Genomic DNA, 23899 nt, shown 5'->3' on the forward strand with positions numbered 1-23899 from the left:
ACTTCCCAGAACAGAATACAGGGTATAAGATTAACAATCATAAATTAAACCACAACATGAGTCATAATCCATAGTCACTCCTTTCTCTAAAACATTAACTTCCCTTCCAGAAACAAGAAAGTACATTCTTCATCCAGTCCATTATATATCAGTCCATTCCACTCCTAAAGTCTTCAGCATCTTCCAGTTAAATTGGTATTTCCAGTTCTTCAATAAAGTACATAGTTTTTTAATATCCAATCTTCATCGATCAACGCCTAAACAACGTTCCTTCTTCCAATATTCATCAGGAATTCTTCTATAATATCTTTCTTCCTTAAACAGTCTCTCAGAAATAGTTCATATTTCCAATTTAAATTCTTAATTTTTCCAATCTCCCAAAATAAACGACATTCTATCTTCTCATATCTGCGACTTTTAACCACTATATCCATTAGGGTGGGTCCTTCTTAAATTTCTTTCTCTGATTATTAAGCCCCTGAGGTCTACTCCTTCTCTTGTCTGATCATTACCCTAGGCAGCATCTCTTTTCCTTGTCCTCCAAGATCATCCACACATTCTATTACAGGGAGTCAAACTCAAGGCCCGCAGGCCGGATCCGGCCCACGGGGTGCTTAGATCTGGCCAGTGGGGCCGCCCTGGAAACCGCGAAGGACTGGCCCTCAGCCCTCCTGAGCTCCGTTTTTGCTGCCAGAGGATTGAAGGAAGCCGTCGCAGCTGAAAACGGAGCTCAGGAGCCCGTTTTCGCTGGCAGAGCTCTCGGGACATCTCTGCCCCTCCTCCACTCTTTCAGTTGCACATTCCATCAACTCAGGATCTTTTTCCTACTCAATCTTGGGATTCACTGGATGACTTGGGTCAGTCACAGCCTTTCACCCAGTGGTGGGATTCAGCCAGTTCACACCTATTCGGGAGAACCGGTTGTTAACTTTCTAAGCAGTTCGGAGAATCGGTTATTGGAAGACATTTTATTTTGTTTTTTCCCCACTTTATAGGGCTAATCCTGTAAGGAAGGCAGGAAGAAAACATTCTGGTGGTGTTTCTAGCCTGATCTTTATTGCCCTGCTTACAGAAACTACCTCTCTGGTTAACCCTTATTACATTGTAACAGCTAAGGTGAAGCGCCCATCAACGTGAGTGACATTGAGTTGACCACGCCCACACAGTCACATGACCACCAAGCCACACCTAGCCAGCTGGTCATTAGGGCAGAGTACCGGTTGTTAAATTATTTGAATCCCACCACTGCTCTCACCCCTTGTTGAGAAGCACCCAGGGAGTGCTTCTGACAGGGAAGAGAGATGAAGCACAGAGTTAGTCTGGAGTCATTGTGTAACTACAAAAGGGCTAGTATTATCTCTACCTTTCCCCCCCCTCCCAGTTCTTTGGAGTCATATCTAATTGCTCCTAAGGGTAGGCTACCAAACTGGGAAGTTTCCTGTATTTTAGGCAGAACGTAATAAAGTAGTTAGCCTGAACTCTGCATATCTGCGTCTGATTGTTCACACCTGACATCCATCTCTCAGTTATATTTTAAGGGGCACAATCATACAAATCTAATAAATAAATAAATAAATAAATAGAATAGAATAGAATAGAATAGAATAGAATAGAATAGAATAGAATTTATTGGCCAAGTGTGATTGGACACACAAGGAATTTGTTTTGGTTCATATGCTCTCAGTGTACATAAAAGAAAAAGAAAAAAATACCTTCATCAAAGGTATTTTTTAAGAAATAAAGAATTTTTTTTTCTTTAAAAAAAATTATTTATTTAAGAAATAAAGAAGGCAGTGATAGAGAATTCTACGGGAAAGCAGCAGTTAATTCAAATTCATCATTTTTAGGGTCCTTGGTACATGTAATCCTTGACTTACAATAGTTTGCTTAGCGACCGTTCAGAGCTGCAACGGCACTGAAAAAAGTGACTTATGACTTGGTCATTCTTAAGGAAAAATCAACAGTAGGTTGACATTCTTGGGTGGTCAGAAGGTTATATCGTCTCTACAGGTAGTCCTTACTTACCAACCATAACTGGGATCGACAACCCCATTGCTAAATGAAAGGGTCATAAAGTGAAATGTCACATGACTGCACTGACATATGACATCAGTTTCACTGTGGTCATGAAGCAAGCCACCACAGGTTAAGTGGACAGGTTAATTTCCTGCCATCTTTCTTGCTGACTTTTTGCTTGTTGGAATATGACTGTGAATGTTGCAAATGGAGATCACATGACCCTGGGACTATCAAAAGCATGTTCGAGCCGCAAGTACCCAAATTGTGAACCCATGACCATGAGGATTCAGGAACAGCCACAACTTTGAGGATCTGTCACAAGTCTCTGTTTTTAGCACTATCATAACTTCAGAGGATAATTAGAACTGCAGAAAAAATAATTGCTACCAACCTGCCTTCCATTGAGGACCTGTATACTGCACAAATCAAAAAGAGGGCCGTGAAAATATTTACAGACCCCTCACATCCTGGACATAAACTGTTTCGACTCCTACCCTCAAAACGACGCTATAGAGCACTGCACACCAGAACAACTAGACACAAGAACAGTTTTTTCCCGAAGGCCATCACTCTGCTAAACAAATAATTCCATCAACACTGTCAAACTATTTACTGAATCTGCACTACTATTAATCTTCTCATCGTTCCCATCACCCATCTCTTTCCACTTATGACTGTATGACTGTAACTTTGTTGCTGGCAATCCTTATGATTTATATTGATATATTGACCATCAATTGTGTTGTAAATGTTGTACCTTGATGAATGTATCTTTTCTTTTATGTACACTGAGAGCATATGCACCAAGACAAATTCCTTGTGTGTCCAATCACACTTGGCCAATAAAATTCTATTCTATTCTATTCTATTCTATTCTATTCTATTCTATTCTATTCTATTCTATTCTATTCTATTCTAATAGTTGATGAACAGTAAGGAACGACCATCTATTCAATGTTTGTTCTTGAGTGTGTGCTTTTAGGGAGGGAAGGAAAGAAAGAAAGGAAAAAGAAGGAAAGAAAGGAAAGGAAAGGAAAGGAAGGAAGGAAGGAAAGAAAAAGCTTGGAGAGAAAACTATGAGAAAAAAATGAAGAATTGAATGTATCTTATACATATAACATGATTGAGAGATGTTATGAATAACAGTCACACTGAAGATGGAACAAAGTTATTTTCTGTCATTCCCTGTTTCAAAATAAAAAAATGATTTTGACTAAGATTGCAAGGCTATAAAAATTGCAAGGCAATAAAAGAGGGGGTCTTAGAAGGGTGTAGATTTTATTCCATTAAAGGTTTTTACAGAATTTGAATCAGAGCTGTGGTCATAGGAAATTGGACCAGAATCCCTTCCTATCATATAATTATTTCATGTAATTTCTAGCAATGTGAAAGAGCTCATCTCAGAAATATTAACCAATTAGCCAACTTTTCAATTCTCATCTTACCTTCGTACAGCCAATCGCTGAGTCCGTTAAAAATAACTTTGTCTTTTCCAGTGGAGACTACACGGATCGCCTGTTTCCCGATATGGGCACAATAGTAGATGTTGTTTTCAAATATAAATATCTAGGCAAAAATTCAAAAATAAACCATGATTAACACAGAAAGCTCAACAGCAAGCTAGGCTCTAGTCATTGGCGGTCTCATAGGTACATGACCTTTGATTCCCTCTTTGTCAACCGAATATCAACATCAACTTTTATAATTGAGGTTATTTTTCTGTATGATGGTTATCTATGATGGAGAAAATGACTCGCCTTGACCCTACCTCTTTAGTATATGATAATTCATACATTTCATAGAGAACAGTTTTATGTGTGTGGGTGTTCTGGCTCCCGCCCCCAAACCTGGCCCCATGCCTGAAAGTGCCTTGAAGCCGGGCCTGCTGCCAGAAAGTGACTCGGAGCCGGGCCTGCTGCCAGAAAGTTATTTGGACAGTGAGGGGGAAAGGCCATCAGGACTTACCTCAGAAGCACCAGCCTCCCTGGATCAGCTCCAGGAGCCAGAAGCAGGCCAAGCGAAAAAGATAACAAGGCCTCCTTCTCCTGACTCTTGACCCCAGGCCACACCTGCAGACCCAGCTGACAGCAATCAGGCTTGGCTCAATCCCAGGTTTCGTAGGCAGGAGAGAAGAGAACAACAGAAGCAGGGGAGGGGCAGGCCTAGGAAGTGTTGAGTCATGGAGCCACACCCCACAGGATATAAAAGGCAGCAAGGGCTGCTGTGTCTCTTTGTATCAGGCAAATCCACAGATTGACTAGAGCTGAAGGTTGTGACTCACCAGCGTCTTGGCACCCAACGAGGGCTCTTGGCAGATGCTGGCTCTTTTGCTGCCAGAGCTGATAAGAGCCGGCTAATTAAGCCATCGTTCAGACGGAGGCGAGGAGGACGTAACAGTGGGGTGGTTTAAAACTAAAACTCTACTTTAGGGAGAATAGGAAATAGATGTTGCATGTGAACAAGGATATTCCTGCTTCAAACTTTAGAGCCTTCAGTTTAATAATAATAAAGTAGGTAGTAGTTAATAGGGAAAAATGCTGGAGAATCATAATTTACATGTACACATTTATACCGCCTTTTCATAAATTCTTAAGTTTGGGGCCCAGCATTTCTAGTGCTTATTGATTAAAATTAATTGTTAATTGATACTTGTTATTTGCAACTCCTATCGACTAAAACATAAAAGAATAATAATATGCTATTGTTCTACTTAGAGCAGGGGTGTCAAACTCAAGGCCTGCTGGCCGGGTCTGGTCCACGGGGTGCTTAGATCTGGCCTGCAGGGCCGCCCTGGAAACAGTGAAGGATTAGCCTGTGGTGCTTCTGTCAGCGAAAACGGAGCTTGGAAAGGTCACAAGTTCTGTTTTCGCTGGCAGAGGATTGCAGGAGGCTGTTGTAGCCGAGAACGGAGCTCAGGAGCCTGTTTTCTCTGGCAGAGCTCTCAGGCCACCACAGGCACCCCCGACATGAGTGACGTCAAGCTGGCCATGCCCCATGGCCACGACCACTCCAGCTCCCCAAGGGCAAACACAACCCTGACGTAGCCCTCAATGAAATTGAGTTTGGCACCCATGGCTTAGAGGGTATTTATTTATTTATTTATTTATTTTATTTTATTAAATTTTTATACCGCCCTTCTCCCGAAGGACTCAGGGCGGTGTACAGCCGGAATAAAATACAAAATATATACAATTAAAAGAAATTAAAATAAACTATTACTAAACGGCCGGTAATTTAAAAGATTTAAAAATTTAAAATATTACTAAAACCCCAATTTAAAATCAACTATTTATGCCAGTCCTGTTTGAATGAATAAATATGTTTTTAGCTCACGACGAAAGGTCCGAAGACCAGGCACTTGACGTAAGCCGGGGGGGAGTTCGTTCCAGAGCGTCGGTGCCCCCACAGAGAAGGCCCTACTCCTGGGGGCCGCCAGCCGACATTGTTTGGCGGACGGCACCCTGAGAAGGCCCTCTCTGTGAGAGCGTACGGGTCGATGGGAGGCATAAGGTAACAGCAGGCGGTCTCGTAAGTACCCGGGTCCTAAGCCATGGAGCACTTTAAAGGTGGTAATCAGGATCTTGAAGCGCACCCGAAAGACTACAGGAAGCCAGTGCAGACTACGGAGCAGTGGTGTTACATGGGAGCCACGAGCGGCTCCCATTACCACTCGCACAGCTGCATTCTGGACTAACTGCAGCCTCCGGGTGCACCTCAAGGGCAGCCCCATGTAGAGAGCATTGCAATAATCCAGCCGAGACGTAACCAGAGCGTGAGTGACTGTGCATAAGGCCTCCCGGTCAAGGAAGGGACGCAACTGGCGAACCAAGCGAACTTGGTAAAAGGCCCTCCTGGTGACGGCCGCCAGATGTTCATCAAAGGACAGCCGACCATCCAGGAGGATGCCCAAGTTGCGAACCACCTCCTTTGGGGCCACTAACTCGCCCCCAACAGTCAGCTGCGGGAGCAGCTGACTGTACCGGGGTGCCGGCATCCACAGCCACTCCGTCTTGGAGGGATTGAGCTTGAGTCTGTTTCTCCCCATCCAGACCCGTACGGCTTCCAGGCACCGGGACAGCACTTTTTTATTTATTTATTTACTAAATTTATATGCCACCCATTTCACTATTGAGCATTCTGAATGGCAAATGATATTTATTGTAATGCTGCATGCTATATTACATTATTAAATTATAATATTGTAATAATTTAATAGATCAATTTATTATATGATCTAGGAGAAATCAGTGGCCTACAAGGAGATTCTAGCTAATCTTTCTTTTTCACCTGGAGACCATTTTCTAAGAGACTTTATACATTAATAATTGAATAACATTGTTGTTATTGTTGTGGCCCACCAGTGGCCAGCAGAGCTGGCAGCAGATTTGGACAGTGAGGAGGTTGGGGAGGAATGTGAGCCAGTCCTGGAGTCTGGGGAAGGCTCGGACAAGGGCTCTGCATCAGAGGCAGAGAGAGGGCCAGGGCCATCTGGTAGTTATGTGCTGCCTCTGGAATCTGACATCAGTGAGGCAGAAGAACAGTGTGAGCCTGTTCCCAGTGTGCGCATGCTCAAAGCTGCCAGAAGGCAAGAATAATTAAGAAAAAAAAGGGCGACTCAGGAGTAAGGCTTGGAGATGATTGGCTTCTCCCATAAGACATGAAAGAGGAGCAAATGGATGTGAGCCTTTGCAGAAAGCGATTAGTTCATATAGTCAATTCAAGCTCTGAGAAGTCTGTTTGACTCTGTGCTCTGTTTGGCCTTGCAAAACTAATTGACAATTAGTTTCTGGCAGCATTTCAAGGGAGATAAAGGTGGGTGTTTATCAACATCACCCTGAAGGACTGTCAACTCAAGCAGACATCTGTCGGAATCTTCACAGACTGTCTGTGAATCATTAGGGACTGTGAATGACCATAATTCACAGCCAAGTCAATAAAAGAGGTTTTTTGGGACTAAGTTTGTGATTTAGGCTTTCTCAGGAAGCCTAGGTCAGAACAGTTATCTACAAAACCATCAATAGTAAAGAAATTAATAAGTGTACAGAACCAGTGGCTGCTCAGTGGTGTACTGCAACCCTCAACTTGAAGACTGGATACCTTTGATATAGATAAAAGTTATACGAGAGTTATATAGTTCTTTTCCAAATAAGGAGGAGATAGGACCCAAAACAATAGCAAAATAATATTAGGTGTGCAGTTTAGCACGTCATAAATCAGAATATATTGGGGGGCTGTCCTCAGATTTTACAAAATTCCTAGAATCGACAACATAAACCAAGTCTTTAGATTTTTCTATCCTTTACTATAGATAATCTGCATTCCTTGTTTAGCTTTAAAATACATCTAGGATTAATTTAATATGGATAAATCCAGAGATATAACCGGCACATCAGCATCAGAGCACAGTGATTTGAAAGACCACTTATTAATTAATTCATTAATTATCAAAATATCTAAGCCTATCCATTCCAGTAAAGCTTGGAGTAAGTTTATTATTTATCTTCAAGTATGCCTTAAGGCTTGGTGGATGCACTTCATCTATCTTGAAGAGAGGCATCCATTTGCAGAGAAGAAATATATGCCACGTTGAGACATTGCCGAGATTCAGTCAGTCAATTTGACTGCTGACGTGCAGAAATAGTCCTACATGGTCTGAATCAAAAGAATTCCTGTCATTTTTATGGGATGTAATGGTATTTTAAATTCTCTGGCATATCGAATCAGTTTTTTAAGGGTTGTTTTAATTATGGTGTATGTTTCTGTTTGTATTTTATTGGCCTGTTCACCGCCCTGAGTCCTTCGGGAGAAGGGCGGTATACAAATTAAAACATTATTATTATTATTATTATTATTAAGCAGAAGGCTACTTATTTACCCTGTTTTCCCTAAAATAAGACCCAACTGGAAAATAAACCCTAGCATGATTTTTCAGGATGCTCGTAATATAAGCCCTACCCCCAAAGTAAGCCCCAGTTAAGATTGTCAGCCAGATGGGTGCATTTAATACCATATTTTCTCTAAATTAAGACCTAACCAGAAAATAAGCCCTAGTGCATCTTTTGAAGCAAAAATTAATATAAGACCCGGTCTTATTTTTGGGGAAACACAGTAGATACAGAGAAAGAACTCAGGGAAGAGACATAAAAATGATAAGAGATCTAGAGATCTAAATTTTATGATGAACGGTTCAGGGAACTAGGTATGTCTGCCTAACAAAGAGAACTTTTAAGGGTGACATGATAGCAGTAATCACATGGTAACTGGCGTTCTGTTCAGATTGAACCAATTACAACAGTGAAAATAATGGATATATGTTTCAACCAGAGAAAAAGTTGGAATGGATACCCAAGTGCAGAAATTATATTTTAGCTTCCATAGCTGTTTTAATGGATTGATCTGAGGCTAAATCATAAAGCAAGGATTAAAACAAAACTGTTCATGTTACAAATTTCAATCTTTCTCCAGAGTTATCTTTTTGGAAAAAAAACAAAAACAGTTTCATTCAATAAATATATAATAAGATATATTCACAAAAAGGCCCCCTGCTTTCCAAGCCCTTTCTATTATGGGAGGCATTGGAACTAACACAAAACAGAATGAAATTCAATTAAGGAGCCAGCATGGTGCATCAGCTGCGATAGAAATGGACTAATTGAGAGAATAAAACCTCTGCCAATTCTGTGGAAGCTTGGAAAGGAATTGGAAGTCCCTACGAGCCGTTCATTTGATTCTCTGTGCCTAGAGTGTTAGGCCTAAACTCAGGAATCCAGAATTTATTGTTAACACACAAAGCCACTCATCACTTCTCATCCAACCTTACAGAACTGCTGTGAGAAAGAAAGAAAAAAAGATAAATTGACATGCATAAAGGTAGTGCTAATGTGTGATGTTCTAATAGGAAGTCATTACCATTGATAATGTTTGTAGCATGACTGGGGTTTAGGCGTGGGAATACAGCAGAAGTGGGTTTCAGCAGGTTCTGACCAGTTCCGGAGAACTGGTAGAGGACGTTTTGAGTAGTTCAGAGAACCGGTAATAAAAATTCTGACTGGCCCCACCCACATCTATTCTCTGCCTCCCAAGTCCCAGCTGATTGGGAGGAAATGGGTATTTTTGCAGTAACCTTACCCTGCCACACCCACCAAGCCACAGCCACAGAACCAGTAGTAAAAAGTTTTTAAACCCGCCACTGGAATAGAGGGTACCTCCTCCCAGGAAGTCACTACCATTGACCATGTTTGTTTTAGGATTGGATTTTACAGCTGTCACTCAAAGCATGGGAATGCAGGGTTCCTCCTCCCAGGAAGTCATTACTATTGACAATATTTGTATGAAGATTGGGTGTTAGAGTTGTCACTCAAAGCATGGGAATACAGGGTACCTCCTCCCAGGAAGTCATTATCGTTGACATTGCTTGTGTGATGAATGGGTCAAACCATGGGAATGCAGGGTACCTCCTCCCAGGAAGTCATTATCGTTGACATTGCTTGTGTAATGAATGGGTCAAACCATGGGAATGCAGGGTACCTCCTACCAGGAAGTCATTATCGTTGACCATGTTTGTGTTATGATTGGATTTTACAGCTGTCACTCAAAGCATGGGAATGCAGAATACCTCTTCCCAGTTTATATTCTGGAAGAAAAAGGAACCAAGGTGAGAGACACTGAGAGATGAGAGTAGAAAGACGGAAGAGTTTGGAGTCCTGGGAAAACGTTCGACTATCATGCAGGTTATGGATATTTATTCTGTACAGGGAAAGGAAAAGATTGATGGCCTACAACTCTTCTCAGCTGGGGGTTCCACCAAACGTCACTCAGGATTCCATGAAAAATTGTGATTAAACAAAAAATGAAACTTTTTGAACTTCATACACCACACTCACAATCGGGGAATTTTAATGTGTTGTGACTTGCTGCCAGCGTGCAGCTTCCCTCTTGTTGTAAATGCTGTAAAACATGGAGCGTGCGCAGGTTAGAAATGAACTGTGTTGTGTAATTTTCATCATTTTATGGGTGATTTCTATACAGGGAAACCCTGAAGTCTGAAATTTATTTCAGACATAAAGTTATTACACACACACACACACACACAGAGCAAAACTAAATTTTTGGTATCAAGGCATTTGAATTTATGTATGTGCTGGTTCTCCGAATACTCAAAATTTCCACTACCAGTTCTCCAGAACCTGCTGGATTTCACCCCGATTACATATATAGGTAGTTCTCAACTTATGAGCTGTCATTTTAACGACCTAAGTTCAAACTTCAAAATGCTTATTTAAGATCCATCCTCAAAGCTGAAACTGCTGTTCCCTACTACCACAATCACATAATTACATTTTGGGTAGCTGGGTAACTACCTCACATTTATGACTGGTTGTAGTTTTGTATGGTCACATGACCATGATTTATTTCATTTTTCTTTCTTTACATTTTTCAATTGAATATGCTGGATTTGCTTAACAACCACATGATTCGCTTAGAAATTGTTGTGATTTGCTTTATGACCAACATAAAAATTGTTGTAAAATAAAATCTGGAAAAATGGTACTTTGATGTCTATGGAGATTCTTAGTGATGGTTGTCCCAAAGATACTTTTTCAAGAGGCAACTGGACTTTTTTGTTTTTCTTTGAAGTCGTTTCACTTCCCATCCAAGAAGCTTCTTCAGTTCTGATCGGATGGTGGGGAATGGAAGGATTTATACGGGTTATTTACGGGACCGCCTACTGCGACCGAATACCTCCCACCGTCCCGTGCGCTCTCACAGAGAGGGTCTCCTCAGGGTGCCGTCAGCGAGGCAATGTCGTCTGGCGACGCCCAGGGGAAGGGCCTTCTCTGTGGGGCTCACCTCTGGAACGATCTACCCCGGACTTCGTCAGCTGACCTTGGACCTTCCGCGGGCTTAAAACATACTTATTTAATTGTGCAGGACTGAGCTAGATTTTAAATTTTGGGTTTTAAATTGGGTTTTATTTCTATTTTTAATTGGACGGGCTTTAGAATAAGTTTTTTAAATGTTTTATATTGTATTTATATTCTATTTATCTGTTTTTAGTGCCTGTAAACCGCCCTGAGTCCCTTGGGAGATAGGGCGGTATATAAATATGATTAAATAAATAAATAAATAAATAATACTCCTGGCAGACAGCTGGTCATTTGCATTCTTTTACAGAGTTGTTGAGGCCACTTGGAGGTTTATCTGTGTCCTCAGGCCTCACCTGAATGGTGCAAATGGGTGTGGAGCCTTCTTGGAACTGTTCATCACCATCCAGTCAGAGCTGAAGAAGCTCCTTGGATTTATTTATTTTATTTATTTATTATTCATACTTTTATACCGCCCTATCTCCCTAAGGACTCAGGGCGGTTTACAGCCACTTAAAAAAACATATATATATACAAGATAAAACATTAATTTAAAAAACTTATTACATAGGCCGAATATTTAAAATAGAGATATAAATAATAAAACCCCATTTAAAACCAAATTTAAAATTTAAACATTTAAAATTTAAAGTTCTAGTCTAGTCCTGCGCAGATAAATAGATGTGTCTTAAGCTCGCGGCGGAAGGTTCGAAGGTCAGGAAGTTGGCGAAGTCCTGGGGGAAGCTCGTTCCAGAGGGTGGGGGCCCCCACAGAAAAGGCCCTTCCCCTGGGTGTCGCCAGTCGGCACTGCCTGGCCGACGGCACCCTGAGGAGTCCCTCTCTGTGAGAGCGCACGGGTCGGTGAGAGGCATTCGGTGGCAGCAGACGGTCCCGTAAGTAGCCCGGCCCTATGCCATGGAGCGCTTTGAAGATCATTACCAAAACCTTGAAGCGCACCCGGAAGGCCACAGGCAGCCAGTGCAGTCTGCGCAGGAGAGGTGTTACATGGGAGCCACGAGGGGCTCCCTCTATCACCCGCGCAGCCGCATTCTGAACTACCTGGAGTCTCCGGGTGCTCCTCAAGGGGAGCCCCATGTAGAGAGCATTGCAGTAATCCAGGCGAGATGTCACGAGAGCATGAGTGACCGTGCATAGGGCATCCCGGTCTAGAAAGGGGCGCAACTGGCGAACCAGGCGAACCTGGTAGAAAGCTCTCCTGGAGACGGCCGTCAAATGGTCTTGAAGACAGCCGTCCATCCAGGAGGACGCCCAAGTTGCGCACTCTCCATTGGGGCCAATGACTCGCCCCAACAGTCAGCCGCGGCTGCAGCTGACTGTACCGGAAGCCGGCATCCACAGCCACTCCGTCTTGGAGGATTGAGCTTGAGCCTGTTTCTCCCCATCCAGACCCGTCGGCTTCCAGACACCGGGACAACACCTCGATAGCTTCGTTGGGGTGGTCCGGTGTGGAAAAGTACAGCTGAGTGTCGTCAGCGTACAGCTGGTACCTCACACCGAAACCACTGATGATCTCACCCAGCGGCTTCATATAGATATTGAACAAGAGGGGCGAGAGAATCGACCCCTGAGGCACCCCACAAGTGATGCGTCTCGGGGCCGACCTCTGCCCCCCCATCAACACTGTCTGTGACCAATCGGAGAGATAGGAGGAGAACCACCGATGAACGGTGCCTCCCACTCCCAATCCCTCCAACCGGTGCAGCAGGATACCATGGTCGATGGTCTCTAAAGCCGCTGAGAGGTCTAATAGGACCAAGGCAGAGGAATAACCCCTATCCCTGGCCCTCCAGAGATCATCCACCAAAGCGACCAAAGCCGTCTCAGTGCTGTAACCGGGCCGAAAACCGGACTGGAATGGGTCTAGATAGACGGTTTCCTCCAGGTACTGGGGTACCTGACATGCCACCACACTCTCAACAACCTTCGCCACGAAGCGAAGGTTGGAGACCGGACGATAATTACCTAAAACAGCTGGGTCCAGGGAAGGCTTCTTGAGGAGAGGCCTCACCACCGCCTCCTTCAAGGCGGCCGGAAAGACCCCCTCCAACAAGGAAGCATTCGTAATCCCCTGGAGCCAGCCTCGTGTCACCTCCTGTGCAGCCAGCACCAACCAGGAGGGACACGGGTCCAGTAAACATGTGGTGGCGTTCAACCTACCCAGCAACCTGTCCATGTCCTCGGGAGCCACAGGGTCAAACTCATCCCAAATAGTCTCAACAAGATGGCTCTCTGACATCCCACCCGGATCTACCCAATTTTGGTCCAAGCCATCCCGAAGCTGAACGATTTTGTCGTATAGATAACCACTAAACTCCTCAGCATGTCCCTGCAACGGGTCATCCCGCTCCCCCTGTTGAAGGAGAGAGCGAGTAACCCGAAACAGGGCGGCTGGGCGGTTATCTGCCGACGCAATGAGGGAGGAGACGTAGCAACGTCTCGCTTCCCTCATTGCCACTAGGTAGGTCCTAGTATAGGACCTAACTAGTGTCCGATCAGCCTCCGAACGACTGGACCTCCAGGAACTCTCTAGGGGTCTTCTCCGGCGTTTCATCCCCCTCAGCTCCTTGGAGAACCAGGGAGCTGGTTGAGACCTACGCCGGGTCAGAGGCCGCATAGGCACGACACGGTCCAAGGCCCCCACCGCGGCCCGTTCCCAAGCCGCAACAAGTTCCTCGGCCGTGCTGCGAGCCAGACCCTCAGAAAACGGCCCAAGCTCCGTCTGGAACCTCTCCGGGTCCATCAGGCGCCTGGGACGGAACCAACGTCCCAACCAATGTATTGGATGAGAAGTGAAATGTCTTCAAAGAAAAAACAGAAAGTCCAGTTGCCTCTTGAAAAAGCACCTTTGCGACAAGGTACTTTGAGTTACGACCGCAATGACTGATGACCAAAATTCTTACAGGCAGTCCTTGACTTATGACCACAATAAAGTCTGGAATTTTGATCTTACGTTGAGGATTACCTGTATTGTTAAGGTTTGTATATAAATCAAATGTTACCTTCAGTGAGCACTTATGCAGACGGAAAAATGGTGAAGTACACAAATGACCTAGATAATATAATACAATACACAACATGCAGGCTGCATTTAAAATAAGGTTATGACTGAACAACAAACAAGCCCAATTTTCTCATAATAGTGGCCATATGTTATTTTAAAAGGCTATTTTTCATGTCTGGCTCTCCATCTGGAAATACAAAACACAATTTAGCACCATTATAGTTATTTTAAGATGAGCTCTTTGCAAATACGTGTTATATTTGCGCAGTGATTTTTTTTTTATACTGTGAAACACGTAACCACCTATTAGGGAAATGGATGCAAATTCTGCCTCTTTGTAAATTAGCTTTAGACAGCGGTTCTCTTCCTGGCACAGCCTCTTAGAACTGATATACGAAAATAAGTAACCTACTGACAAGCAGTAAAGTCTCCAATGGCCACTTCCTTGTCAGAAGTCTATCTTTCATCAGAAGCGTTCAATATTGTTGAACATAATAATAAGAAAGAAAGCTAGATTAGAAACCACCACGTACACCTAAGTCCTCAATTTGCAACAATTCGTTTACTGACCCTTCAAAATTGCATCAGCATTGAAAAAGGTGACATAACCATTTTTCACATTTATAACTTTTGCACCATCATACGATCAAAATTCAGACTCTTGGCAACTAACACGTACTGTATATTTGAAGATTGCAATGTTCTGGGTTCATATGATCCCCCTTTGTGACTTTCTGATGAGCAATGTCAATGGGGAAACCAGGTTCACTTAACAACCATGTTTTATTTATTTATTTATTATTCAAATTTATATACCGCCCTATCTCCCAAAGGACTCAGGGCGGTTCACAGGCATATAAAACATCAATATCAATATACAAATTAAAATAATCCTTAAAAAACTTATTCTAGCGCCCGAATTATTAAAAATAGAGATATAAATATTAAATATAAATATTAAAATCAATTTAAAACCCCTCTAAATTTAAAAATCTAAGCCAGTCCTGCACAGATGAATAAATGTGTCTTGAGCTCGCGACGGAAGGTTCGAAGGTCAGGAAGTTGACGGAGTCCTGGGGGAGTTCGTTCCAGAGGGTGGGAGCCCCACAGAGAAGGCCCTTCCCTGGGCGCCGCCAACGACACTGCCTAGCTGACGGCACCCTGAGGAGTCCCTCTCTGTGAGAGCGCACGGTCGGTGAGAGGTATCTGGTCGCAGTAGGCGGTCCCAGATAACCCGGCCCTATGCCATGGAGCGCTTTAAAGGTGGTCACCAAAACCTTGAAGCGCACCCGGAAGGCCACAGGTAGCCAGTGCAGCCTGCGCAGGATGGGTGTTATCACGGGAGCCACGAGGGCTCCTCTATCACCCGCGCAGCCGCATTCTGAACTAACTGCAGCCTCCGGATGCCCTTCAAGGAAGCCCCATGTAGAGGCGTTGCAGTAATCCAGGCGAGGCGTCACAAGGGCGTGGTGACCGTGCAAAGGGCCTCCCGGTCCAGAAAGGCGCAACTGGCGCACCAGGCGAACCTGGTAGAACGCTCTCCTGGAGCGGCCGTCAAATGATCTTCTAGAGACAGCCGCTCATCCAGGAGGGCGCCTAAGTTGCGCACCCTCTCCATCGGGCCAATGACTCGCCACCGATGGTCAGCAGCGGTTAGCTGACTGTACCGGGATGCCGCATCCACAGCCACTCTGTCTTGGAGGGATTGAGCTTGAGCCTGTTTCTCCCCATCCAGACCCGTCGGCCTCCAGGCACCGGGACAGCACTTGATAACCGTTGGGGTGGTCCGGTGTGGAAAAGTACAGCTGGGTGTCATCCGCACAGCTGGTACCTCACACGAACCCACTGATGATCTCACCCAGCGGCTTCATGTAGATGTTGAACAGAAGGGGCGAGAGGATCGATCCCTGCGGCACCCCACAAGTGAGGGGCCTCGGGCCGACCTCTGCCCCTGTCAACACCGACTGCGACGGTCGGAGAGATAGGAGGAGAACCACCGATAAACGGTGCCTCCCACTCCCAATCCCTCCAACCGCGCAGCAGGATACCATGGTCGATGGTATCGAAAGCCGCTGAGAGGTCTAATAGGACCAGGGCAGAGGAACAACCCCTATCCCTGGCCCTCCAGAGATCATCCACCAACGCGACCAAAGCCGCTCCGTGCTGTAACCGGGCGGAAACCGGACTGGAGCAGGTCTAGATAGACAGTTTCATCCAGGTGTAAGGAAACTGATATGCCACCATACTCTCAACAACCTTCGCCGCGAAGGTTGGAGACCGGACGATAATTACCTAAAACAGCGGGTCAGGAAGGCTTCTTGAGGAGGGCCTCACCACCGCCTCTTTCAAGGCGGCCGGAAGACACCCTCCACCAAAGAAGCGCTCGTAATCGCCTGAGCCAGCCTCGGGTCACCTCCTGCGTGGCCAGCACCAACCAGGAGGGGCACGGGTCCAGTAAACATGTGGTGGCATTCAGCCTCCCAACAACCTGTCCATGTCCTCGGGAGCAACAGGGTCAAACTCATCCCATAAAATGTCACCAAGACCACCCTCAGCCGTCTCACCCGTATCACCGCAATCTTGGTCCAAACCATCCCGAAGCTATACGATAAGTATAGATAACCGTTAAACTCCTCAGCACGTCCTGCAGCGGGTCATCCCGCTCCCCTGGTGTAGGAGGCGGGTCACCCAAACAGGGCGGCTGGGCGGTTATCTGCCGATGCAATGAGGGAGGCGTAGCTACGCCTCGCTTCCTCAATGCCACTAGGTAAGTCCTAGTATAGGACTTCACTAGTGTCCGATCAGCTTCCGAACGGCTAGACCTCCAGGAACTCTCTAGGCGTCTTCTCCGCGCTTCATCCTCTCAGCTCCTCGGAGAACCAAGGAGCCGGTTGGGACCTGCGCCGGGTCAGAGGCCGCAAAGGCACGACACGGTCTAAGGCCCCGCCGCGCCCGCTCCCAGGCCGCAACAAGTTCCTCAACCGAGCCGTGAGCCAGACCCTCAGGAAATGGCCCAAGCTCCGTCCGAACCCATCCGGGTCCATCAGGCGCCTGGGACGGAACCAACGTATCGGCTCCGTCTCCCTGCGGAGGTGAATGGCGGTCAGAAAGTCCAGGCGAAGAAGAGAGTGATCTGACCATGACAAAGGTTCAATGACTATTTCCTTTAAGTCCAGATCTCTCAACCACTGACCAGAGACAAAATCAGGTCCAGAGTGCCACCCCAATGTGAGTAGGGCCATCAACTACTTGGGTCAGGTCCAAGGCCGTCATGGAAGCCATGAACTCCCGAGCTGCCGTCGATGACGAGCCGGAAGATGGCAGTTAAAGTCCCCATGACTAAAAGTCTGGGGTCTCAACTGCCACCCCAGCCAGCACCTCCAGGAGCTCGGGCAGGCGGCTGTCACGCAGCAAGGAGCCAGTGTGACCAGCAAGCCCATCTGACACCTATGACCCCACCTCACAAAGAGGGATTCACACCCGGCAATCTGAGGTACAGTGGTCTCCTCGGCTCTAGACTCTCTTTAATAACAACCGCCACCCCACCACCCCTACCCTGGGCCTCGGCTGATGGAATGCACGGAAACCCGGTGGGCACATCTCGACCAGGCACGCCCCTTCAGTGCCCAACCAGGTCTCCGTGCGCGCCTATAATATCCGCGGCACCCCTGAATCTGATCATGTATTAGGGGGCCTTATTGCCACGGACCGTCGTTGCATAACATCAGGCGAGGCCCAGGCTCTGAGGGTCTTGACCATCCGGGAACGGAGAAGGGAGGGATCGGGCGCGATCGCCTGCAGAAGTTGTAAAACTTCCAACACTGGAAGTTTTTAAGAAGAGGTTGGATAACCATTTGTCTGAAATGGTGTAGGGTTTCCTGCCTGAGCAGGGGGTTGGACTAGAAGACCTCCAAGGTCCCTTCCAACTCATTCTATTCTATTCTATTCTATTCTATTCTATTCTATTCTATTCTATTCTATTCTATTCTATTCTATTCTATTCTAAAGGTGAATGACCATGAGACACTGCAGTGGCTGTAACTTGAAATGGGTCATAAGTAGCTTTGGGAGGGGAGAGGTCAGTCGTAACTTTGAACAGCTGTTAAGTGACCAGTTGTATCTCTAAGACTAAGACTAAGACTAAGACTAAGACTAAGACTAAGACTAAGACTAAGACTAAGACTAAGACTAAGACTAAGACTAAGACTTTGCTGGCTGAGTTCCTCAGCCAGCAAAGTTGGGAGTTGAAGTCTTCCAGACTTAAAGTTGCCAAGGTTGGAGACCCCTGCTCTAATCCACGGGTGTCAAACTCAAGGTGTCACGTTTCTATCAGGTGACTTTTGTGCTGTTTTTTTCTATTTGCGGAGCTGGGGTGGGCGTGGACTGCATGTGATGCATCCAGCCTGCGGGTCGCCAGTTTGACACCTCTGCTCTAACCACTGCTGTATAGTGACTTTGCATAAACTTTAAAACTGTTTGAGGTAGCCTATCTCTGTCTAATGCCAAACAAGCTCTAAAGCTTCTATTAAAACTAACACAGGTTTTATTTTAATTTTTGGAACAGCAGTTCATATTAATCTTTAAAACCCAGAAGGATTTTCTGCATATAATATCTTTAATACCCCAAAAGCTGACAATATTTGGAGCAAAAATAATGTTGTGGAGCTGCCTGACCTGTAGCAAAAAAATCTTCCTCAGATTGAATGCTGAATCAAAAAAAGCTCAATTGGAACCTTAAAAATTATCATTATATAGATGCTGATGTTTTAACCTTACAATCTCTCCTCTGCATATTTTTTTTTAAAGTAATCTAACTCCCTCACACACACATTTTTAACCAGGACTTGGCAACAAATCTTGCAATAATTTGTATTTTGCACAAACTCTACTGCACATTTTAGCCACTTATAGAAGGAGAAAACACTTTTTAATGTTTTCAGATGTTTTATTCTGCTTTAATATTTTCTATGGCTGTGTAGAATGTTGTTCCTAGGCTTCTAAACCAGTTACAACTTATGGCTATAATTAGGACTGTAACTTCCATTTCTGAATGATGATTTCATTAAGTCACATGACTGGACCTGATTTTACAGTCACGTTTATCATGGTCGTTAAACGAATCTGTCTTCACCGATTAACGTTGTTTGTTGGAAACCAGCTGGGAAAGTCAAAAGTTGCAATTACATCACTGCAGGTTGCTGCAACCAGTTGTATCTCTAAGACTAAGACTAAGACTTTGCTGGCTGAGTTCCTCAGCCAGCAAAGTTGGGAGTTGAAGTCTTCCAGACTTAAAGTTGCCAAGTACCTGATTTGTGATCAACTGAAGTGGTATGATGGTCATAACTTCAGGGACAGATTGCAAATTGTCTTTTCCATTGCCTTTGTAACACCATCGTTACATGGGTTGTAAATTGAGGACTATCTGTATTTTTGCATGCTAACTGCCTTGTTATATTGTTCCCAGAATTTATTAACCCAAGTGGCCTTTAATATGCACTCTGCGCGTTAAACTTCTGCAAGATGGATTATCTTGCAGTCAGTAACCTAATATCACTGATGTTTATGTAGGGCATCACTGTAAATTAAGTTTTCTTCATGTGAAATGATACACCCTGGTTCATTGATTATACTTTATTGCATTACAGGTATGGAGAGCACATGGTTTTGTGGTGGGCATAAATGATTAAGAGCTAGGATTTTGGCTATGCATCGGCAGAGTGGTTTGACAAGGTCAAAACAAGGTTTCTTTGAAGCGGGTGCAGAGTTAGTGATAAATTCATTCATAAGAAGAACAAAATTAAAATGTGGAAAATTCCTGACTCCTCATGGTTGAGAAAGCCCACCAGGAAATATTTCCTAGTTAGGATCTCTGAGTCAGTGGCTGAACGGCCTGAAATGACAAGTTGAAATCTTTACTTTGTGAAGTGCCTCAGGGCTATCTTCTCTTCGCTTCTTTTTAACATCTACATGAAACTGCTGGGGGAAGAATTTGTTGATAGGAGGACCTATATTTTCAATGTGCTGATGATACCCAACTATTTCTCTGGTAGGCCAGACGGACAACAGAGTCAAAATGCTGACTCAAGGCCTGCTGGCGGGTCTGGTCCACGGGTGCTTAGATCTGGCCAGTGGGGCCGCCTGGAAACCGCTGAAGGACTGTCAACTCAAGCAGACATCTGTCGGAATCTTCACAGACTGTCTGTGAATCATTAGGACTGTAACTTCCATTTCTGAATGATGATTTCATTAAGTCACATGACTGGACCTGATTTTACAGTCACGTTTATCATGGTCGTTAAACGAATCTGTCTTCACCGATTAACGTTGTTTGTTGGAAACCAGCTGGGAAAGTCAAAAGTTGCAATTACATCACTGCAGGTTGCTGCAACCGGTTGTATCTCTAAGACTAAGACTTTGCTGGCTGAGTTCCTCAGCCAGCAAAGTTGGGAGTTGAAGTCTTCCAGACTTAAAGTTGCCAAGTACCTGATTTGTGATCAACTGAAGTGGTATGATGGTCATAACTTCAGGGACAGATTGCAAATTGTCTTTTCCATTGCCTTTGTAACACCATCGTTACATGGGTTGTAAATTGAGGACTATCTGTATTTTTGCATGCTAACTGCCTTGTTATATTGTTCCCAGAATTTATTAACCCAAGTGGCCTTTAATATGCACTCTGCGCGTTAAACTTCTGCAAGATGGATTATCTTGCAGTCAGTAACCTAATATCACTGATGTTTATGTAGGGCATCACTGTAAATTAAGTTTTCTTCATGTGAAATGATACACCCTGGTTCATTGATTATACTTTATTGCATTACAGGTATGGAGAGCACATGGTTTTGTGGTGGGCATAAATGATTAAGAGCTAGGATTTTGGCTATGCATCGGCAGAGTGGTTTGACAAGGTCAAAACAAGGTTTCTTTGAAGCGGGTGCAGAGTTAGTGATAAATTCATTCATAAGAAGAACAAAATTAAAATGTGGAAAATTCCTGACTCCTCATGGTTGAGAAAGCCCACCAGGAAATATTTCCTAGTTAGGATCTCTGAGTCAGTGGCTGAACGGCCTGAAATGACAAGTTGAAATCTTTACTTTGTGAAGTGCCTCAGGGCTATCTTCTCTTCGCTTCTTTTTAACATCTACATGAAACTGCTGGGGGAAGAATTTGTTGATAGGAGGACCTATATTTTCAATGTGCTGATGATACCCAACTATTTCTCTTGGCCCCAGGCCAAACGGACAACAGAGTCAAAATGCTGACTCGGCGTCTTGGAGTCCATCAGGGTCTGGATAGGGAAGAAGGGATGCAGATTAAATCCTCTGAGACTCAGATACTTTCATTTGCAGGCCCATTGAATCCTGAAAAATACCATCTTTGACCACGAATGGAATTGTCCTCTCCTATTCAGAGACAGCTAGAAGTCTGGAGATCTTTCTAAAGTCATAATTCCTATTTAATAAGGAGGTTGGAGCTATAGCAAGGAAGGCTTTGCCTAGATATACCACATGTGTTAAAGATGGCCATTCTTGGATCAATAGGCTTTCTTCACATTCTAAACACCTGTTGCTTGGATTACTACATTGCGTTGTGCACAGGCCTGTCCTTGAAGAATATTCAGAAGGTACAATTCATAAGGAACATGTCTGTCTGGGTGATAACAGCTGTTATACCTGAGTGATTCTTCTGTTTATGCACTATTTGCCAGTTGGGTATATAGTACATTCAATTTTAAGGCTCTTCCTGGTTAGACCTGGAGGGAACACCTTCTCTAGTATTTATCTATTTGTGCACCTATGGGGTTTTCTCTCTGTTTATATACAAGTGGCTTGCCTTGTCAGTGTTGGTGGGAGTGGTCTTGATGGTTTCTTGATTTGGCTGTTGTTTTCCGTTTCATCTTTTGTCTGAGTTAGTACTTCCTTCATTGTTTGTTTATTGTTTATTTGCTTGGTTTATTTGCTTGGTATTGTTTATTGCTTGGTTGTTAGTCTGGTATTATTCCTGGTGTTAATCCATGGGGAAAACAGTACTTCCACCAACACTGACAAGGCAAGATGCGGCTGTCTATCGGGGGCGAGTTGTTGGCCCCGATGGAGAAGGTACGCAACTTGGGCGTGCTCCTGGATGGTCGGTTGTCCTTTGAAGATCATTTGGCGACCATCTCCAGGAGAGCTTTTTATCAGGTTCGCCTGATCCGCCAGTTGCGTCCCTTCCTGGACTGGGATGCCCTATGCACAGTCACTCATGCTCTCGTTACCTCTTGTCTGGACTACTGCAATGCTCTCTACATGGGGCTCCCCTTGAAAAGCACCCGGAGACTTCAGCTAGTCCAGAATGCGGCTGCGCGGGTTATTGAGGGAGCGGTTCGGAGCTCCCACGTAACACCTATCCTGCGCAGACTGCACTGACTGCCTGTTGTTTTCCGGGTGCGCTTCAAGGTATTGGTTACCACCTTTGAAGTGCTCCATGGCTTAGGACCGGGTTACTTACGGGACCGCCTACTGCCGGCCTCTATCTCCCAGCGTCCGGTGCGTTCCCACAGAGAGGGACTCCTCAGGGTGCCGTCAGCCAAACAATGTCGACTGGTGGCCCCCAGGGGGAGGGCCTTCTCTGTGGGGGCTCCTACCCTGTGGAACGAGCTTCCCCTCGGGCTTTGACAACTACCTGACCTTAGGACCTTTCGCCGCGAACTTAAAACCTATTTATTTCATATGGCTGGACTGGCCTGATTCTTAAATTTTTAAATTTTAATTGTGGGTTTTAAATTGTTGTAATTTGTATGGGTGTAATGTTATTTTAAATTTTTGGCATATTTGAATCAGTTTTTTAAGGGTTGTTTTAATTATGGTGTATATTTCTGTTTTGTATTTTACTTGCCTGTTCACCGCCCTGAGTCCTTCAGGAGAAGGGTGGTATACAAATTAAAACATTATTATTATTATTATTATTATTATTATTATTATTATTATTATTATTATTATTATTATTATTATTATTATTATGTAAACAGAGAGCAAATTCTGTTGCCTTGTAGCACTGATGATGTTACCTAGTTTGGTAATTAAAGGTCTGCAAGAAAACCACCAAGCTCAGAGACCACCCAGGATCTCACAGTTCAACTCTGAGGTACAAATATTCTTCTTTGTTGGTTCCTTAAACTGTTTGACTCATCACCCTTTTTCCAGTCTTGAATAATGCCATTGTCACCCCAAGAAAACAAGATAAAAAATTACTCCAAGAATGCCAGACTATGCTCAAATTATTCCTACCACTGCTCTAGTGCACGAGGAGGGGATGGTATGATTGGTAAAAGGGTTAATGAGGGCACAGCATTCTATTTTTGATTTGTCTTTTTTTAATGTATGCTCAGATTAGTTTCTCTTTCTCCTATAGATGCCTTCGTCTTATGATGAGATTGTTGGCTGCCTGGGAAATTGCACAGCATACAACTGAAATAAACGAACAAACACAGTACAGATAGTTCTCAACTTACAACCATTTGTAAATTGCCAAGAGGCAACTGGGCTTTCTGGTTTCTTGGATGAGAAATGAAACGTCTTCAAAGAAAACCAGAAAGTCCAGTTGCCTCTTGAAAAAGCACCTTTGGGACAACCATGACCTGGATGACTGAGAATCTCCATAGACAACCATTTGTTTAGTGACCATTCCAAGTTACAACAGCACTGAAAAATGTGACATGACACTTTTTCACTCATACGACTGTTGTAGCATCAGCATGGTCACATGATCAAAATTTGGATGTTTGATAACTGTCTCAGATTTATGACGGTTGCAATGTCCCAGGATCATGTGATCCCCCCTTTTGCAACCTTCTGACAAGCAAAGTCAATGGGGAAGCCAGATTCACTGAACAACTGTGTTACTAACTTAACAACTACAGTGTTTCACTTAACATTGGTGGCAAGAAAAGTCATAAAATGGAACAAAAGCCTGCAATTACTGCAGGTTCGAGCCCAGCCCAAGGTTGACTCAG

The 23899-nt window shown here is 44.4% G+C and overlaps 1 protein-coding gene across 1 annotated transcript in view; it reads right to left on the reverse strand.

The window, feature by feature from the left end:
* The window catches only part of DPP6 (dipeptidyl peptidase like 6), a 487048-nt gene that overhangs the window by 114525 nt on the left and 348624 nt on the right, over nt 1–23899 (reverse strand). Inside the window, exon 8 of the mRNA XM_058181717.1 lies at nt 3465–3585. Coding sequence (XP_058037700.1) covers nt 3465–3585 — 121 coding nt within the window. The remainder of the gene's footprint in view (nt 1–3464; nt 3586–23899) is intronic.

This window comes from Ahaetulla prasina, chromosome 4 (genome assembly GCF_028640845.1).
Source record: "Ahaetulla prasina isolate Xishuangbanna chromosome 4, ASM2864084v1, whole genome shotgun sequence".
Classification (NCBI taxonomy): domain Eukaryota; kingdom Metazoa; phylum Chordata; class Lepidosauria; order Squamata; family Colubridae; genus Ahaetulla; species Ahaetulla prasina.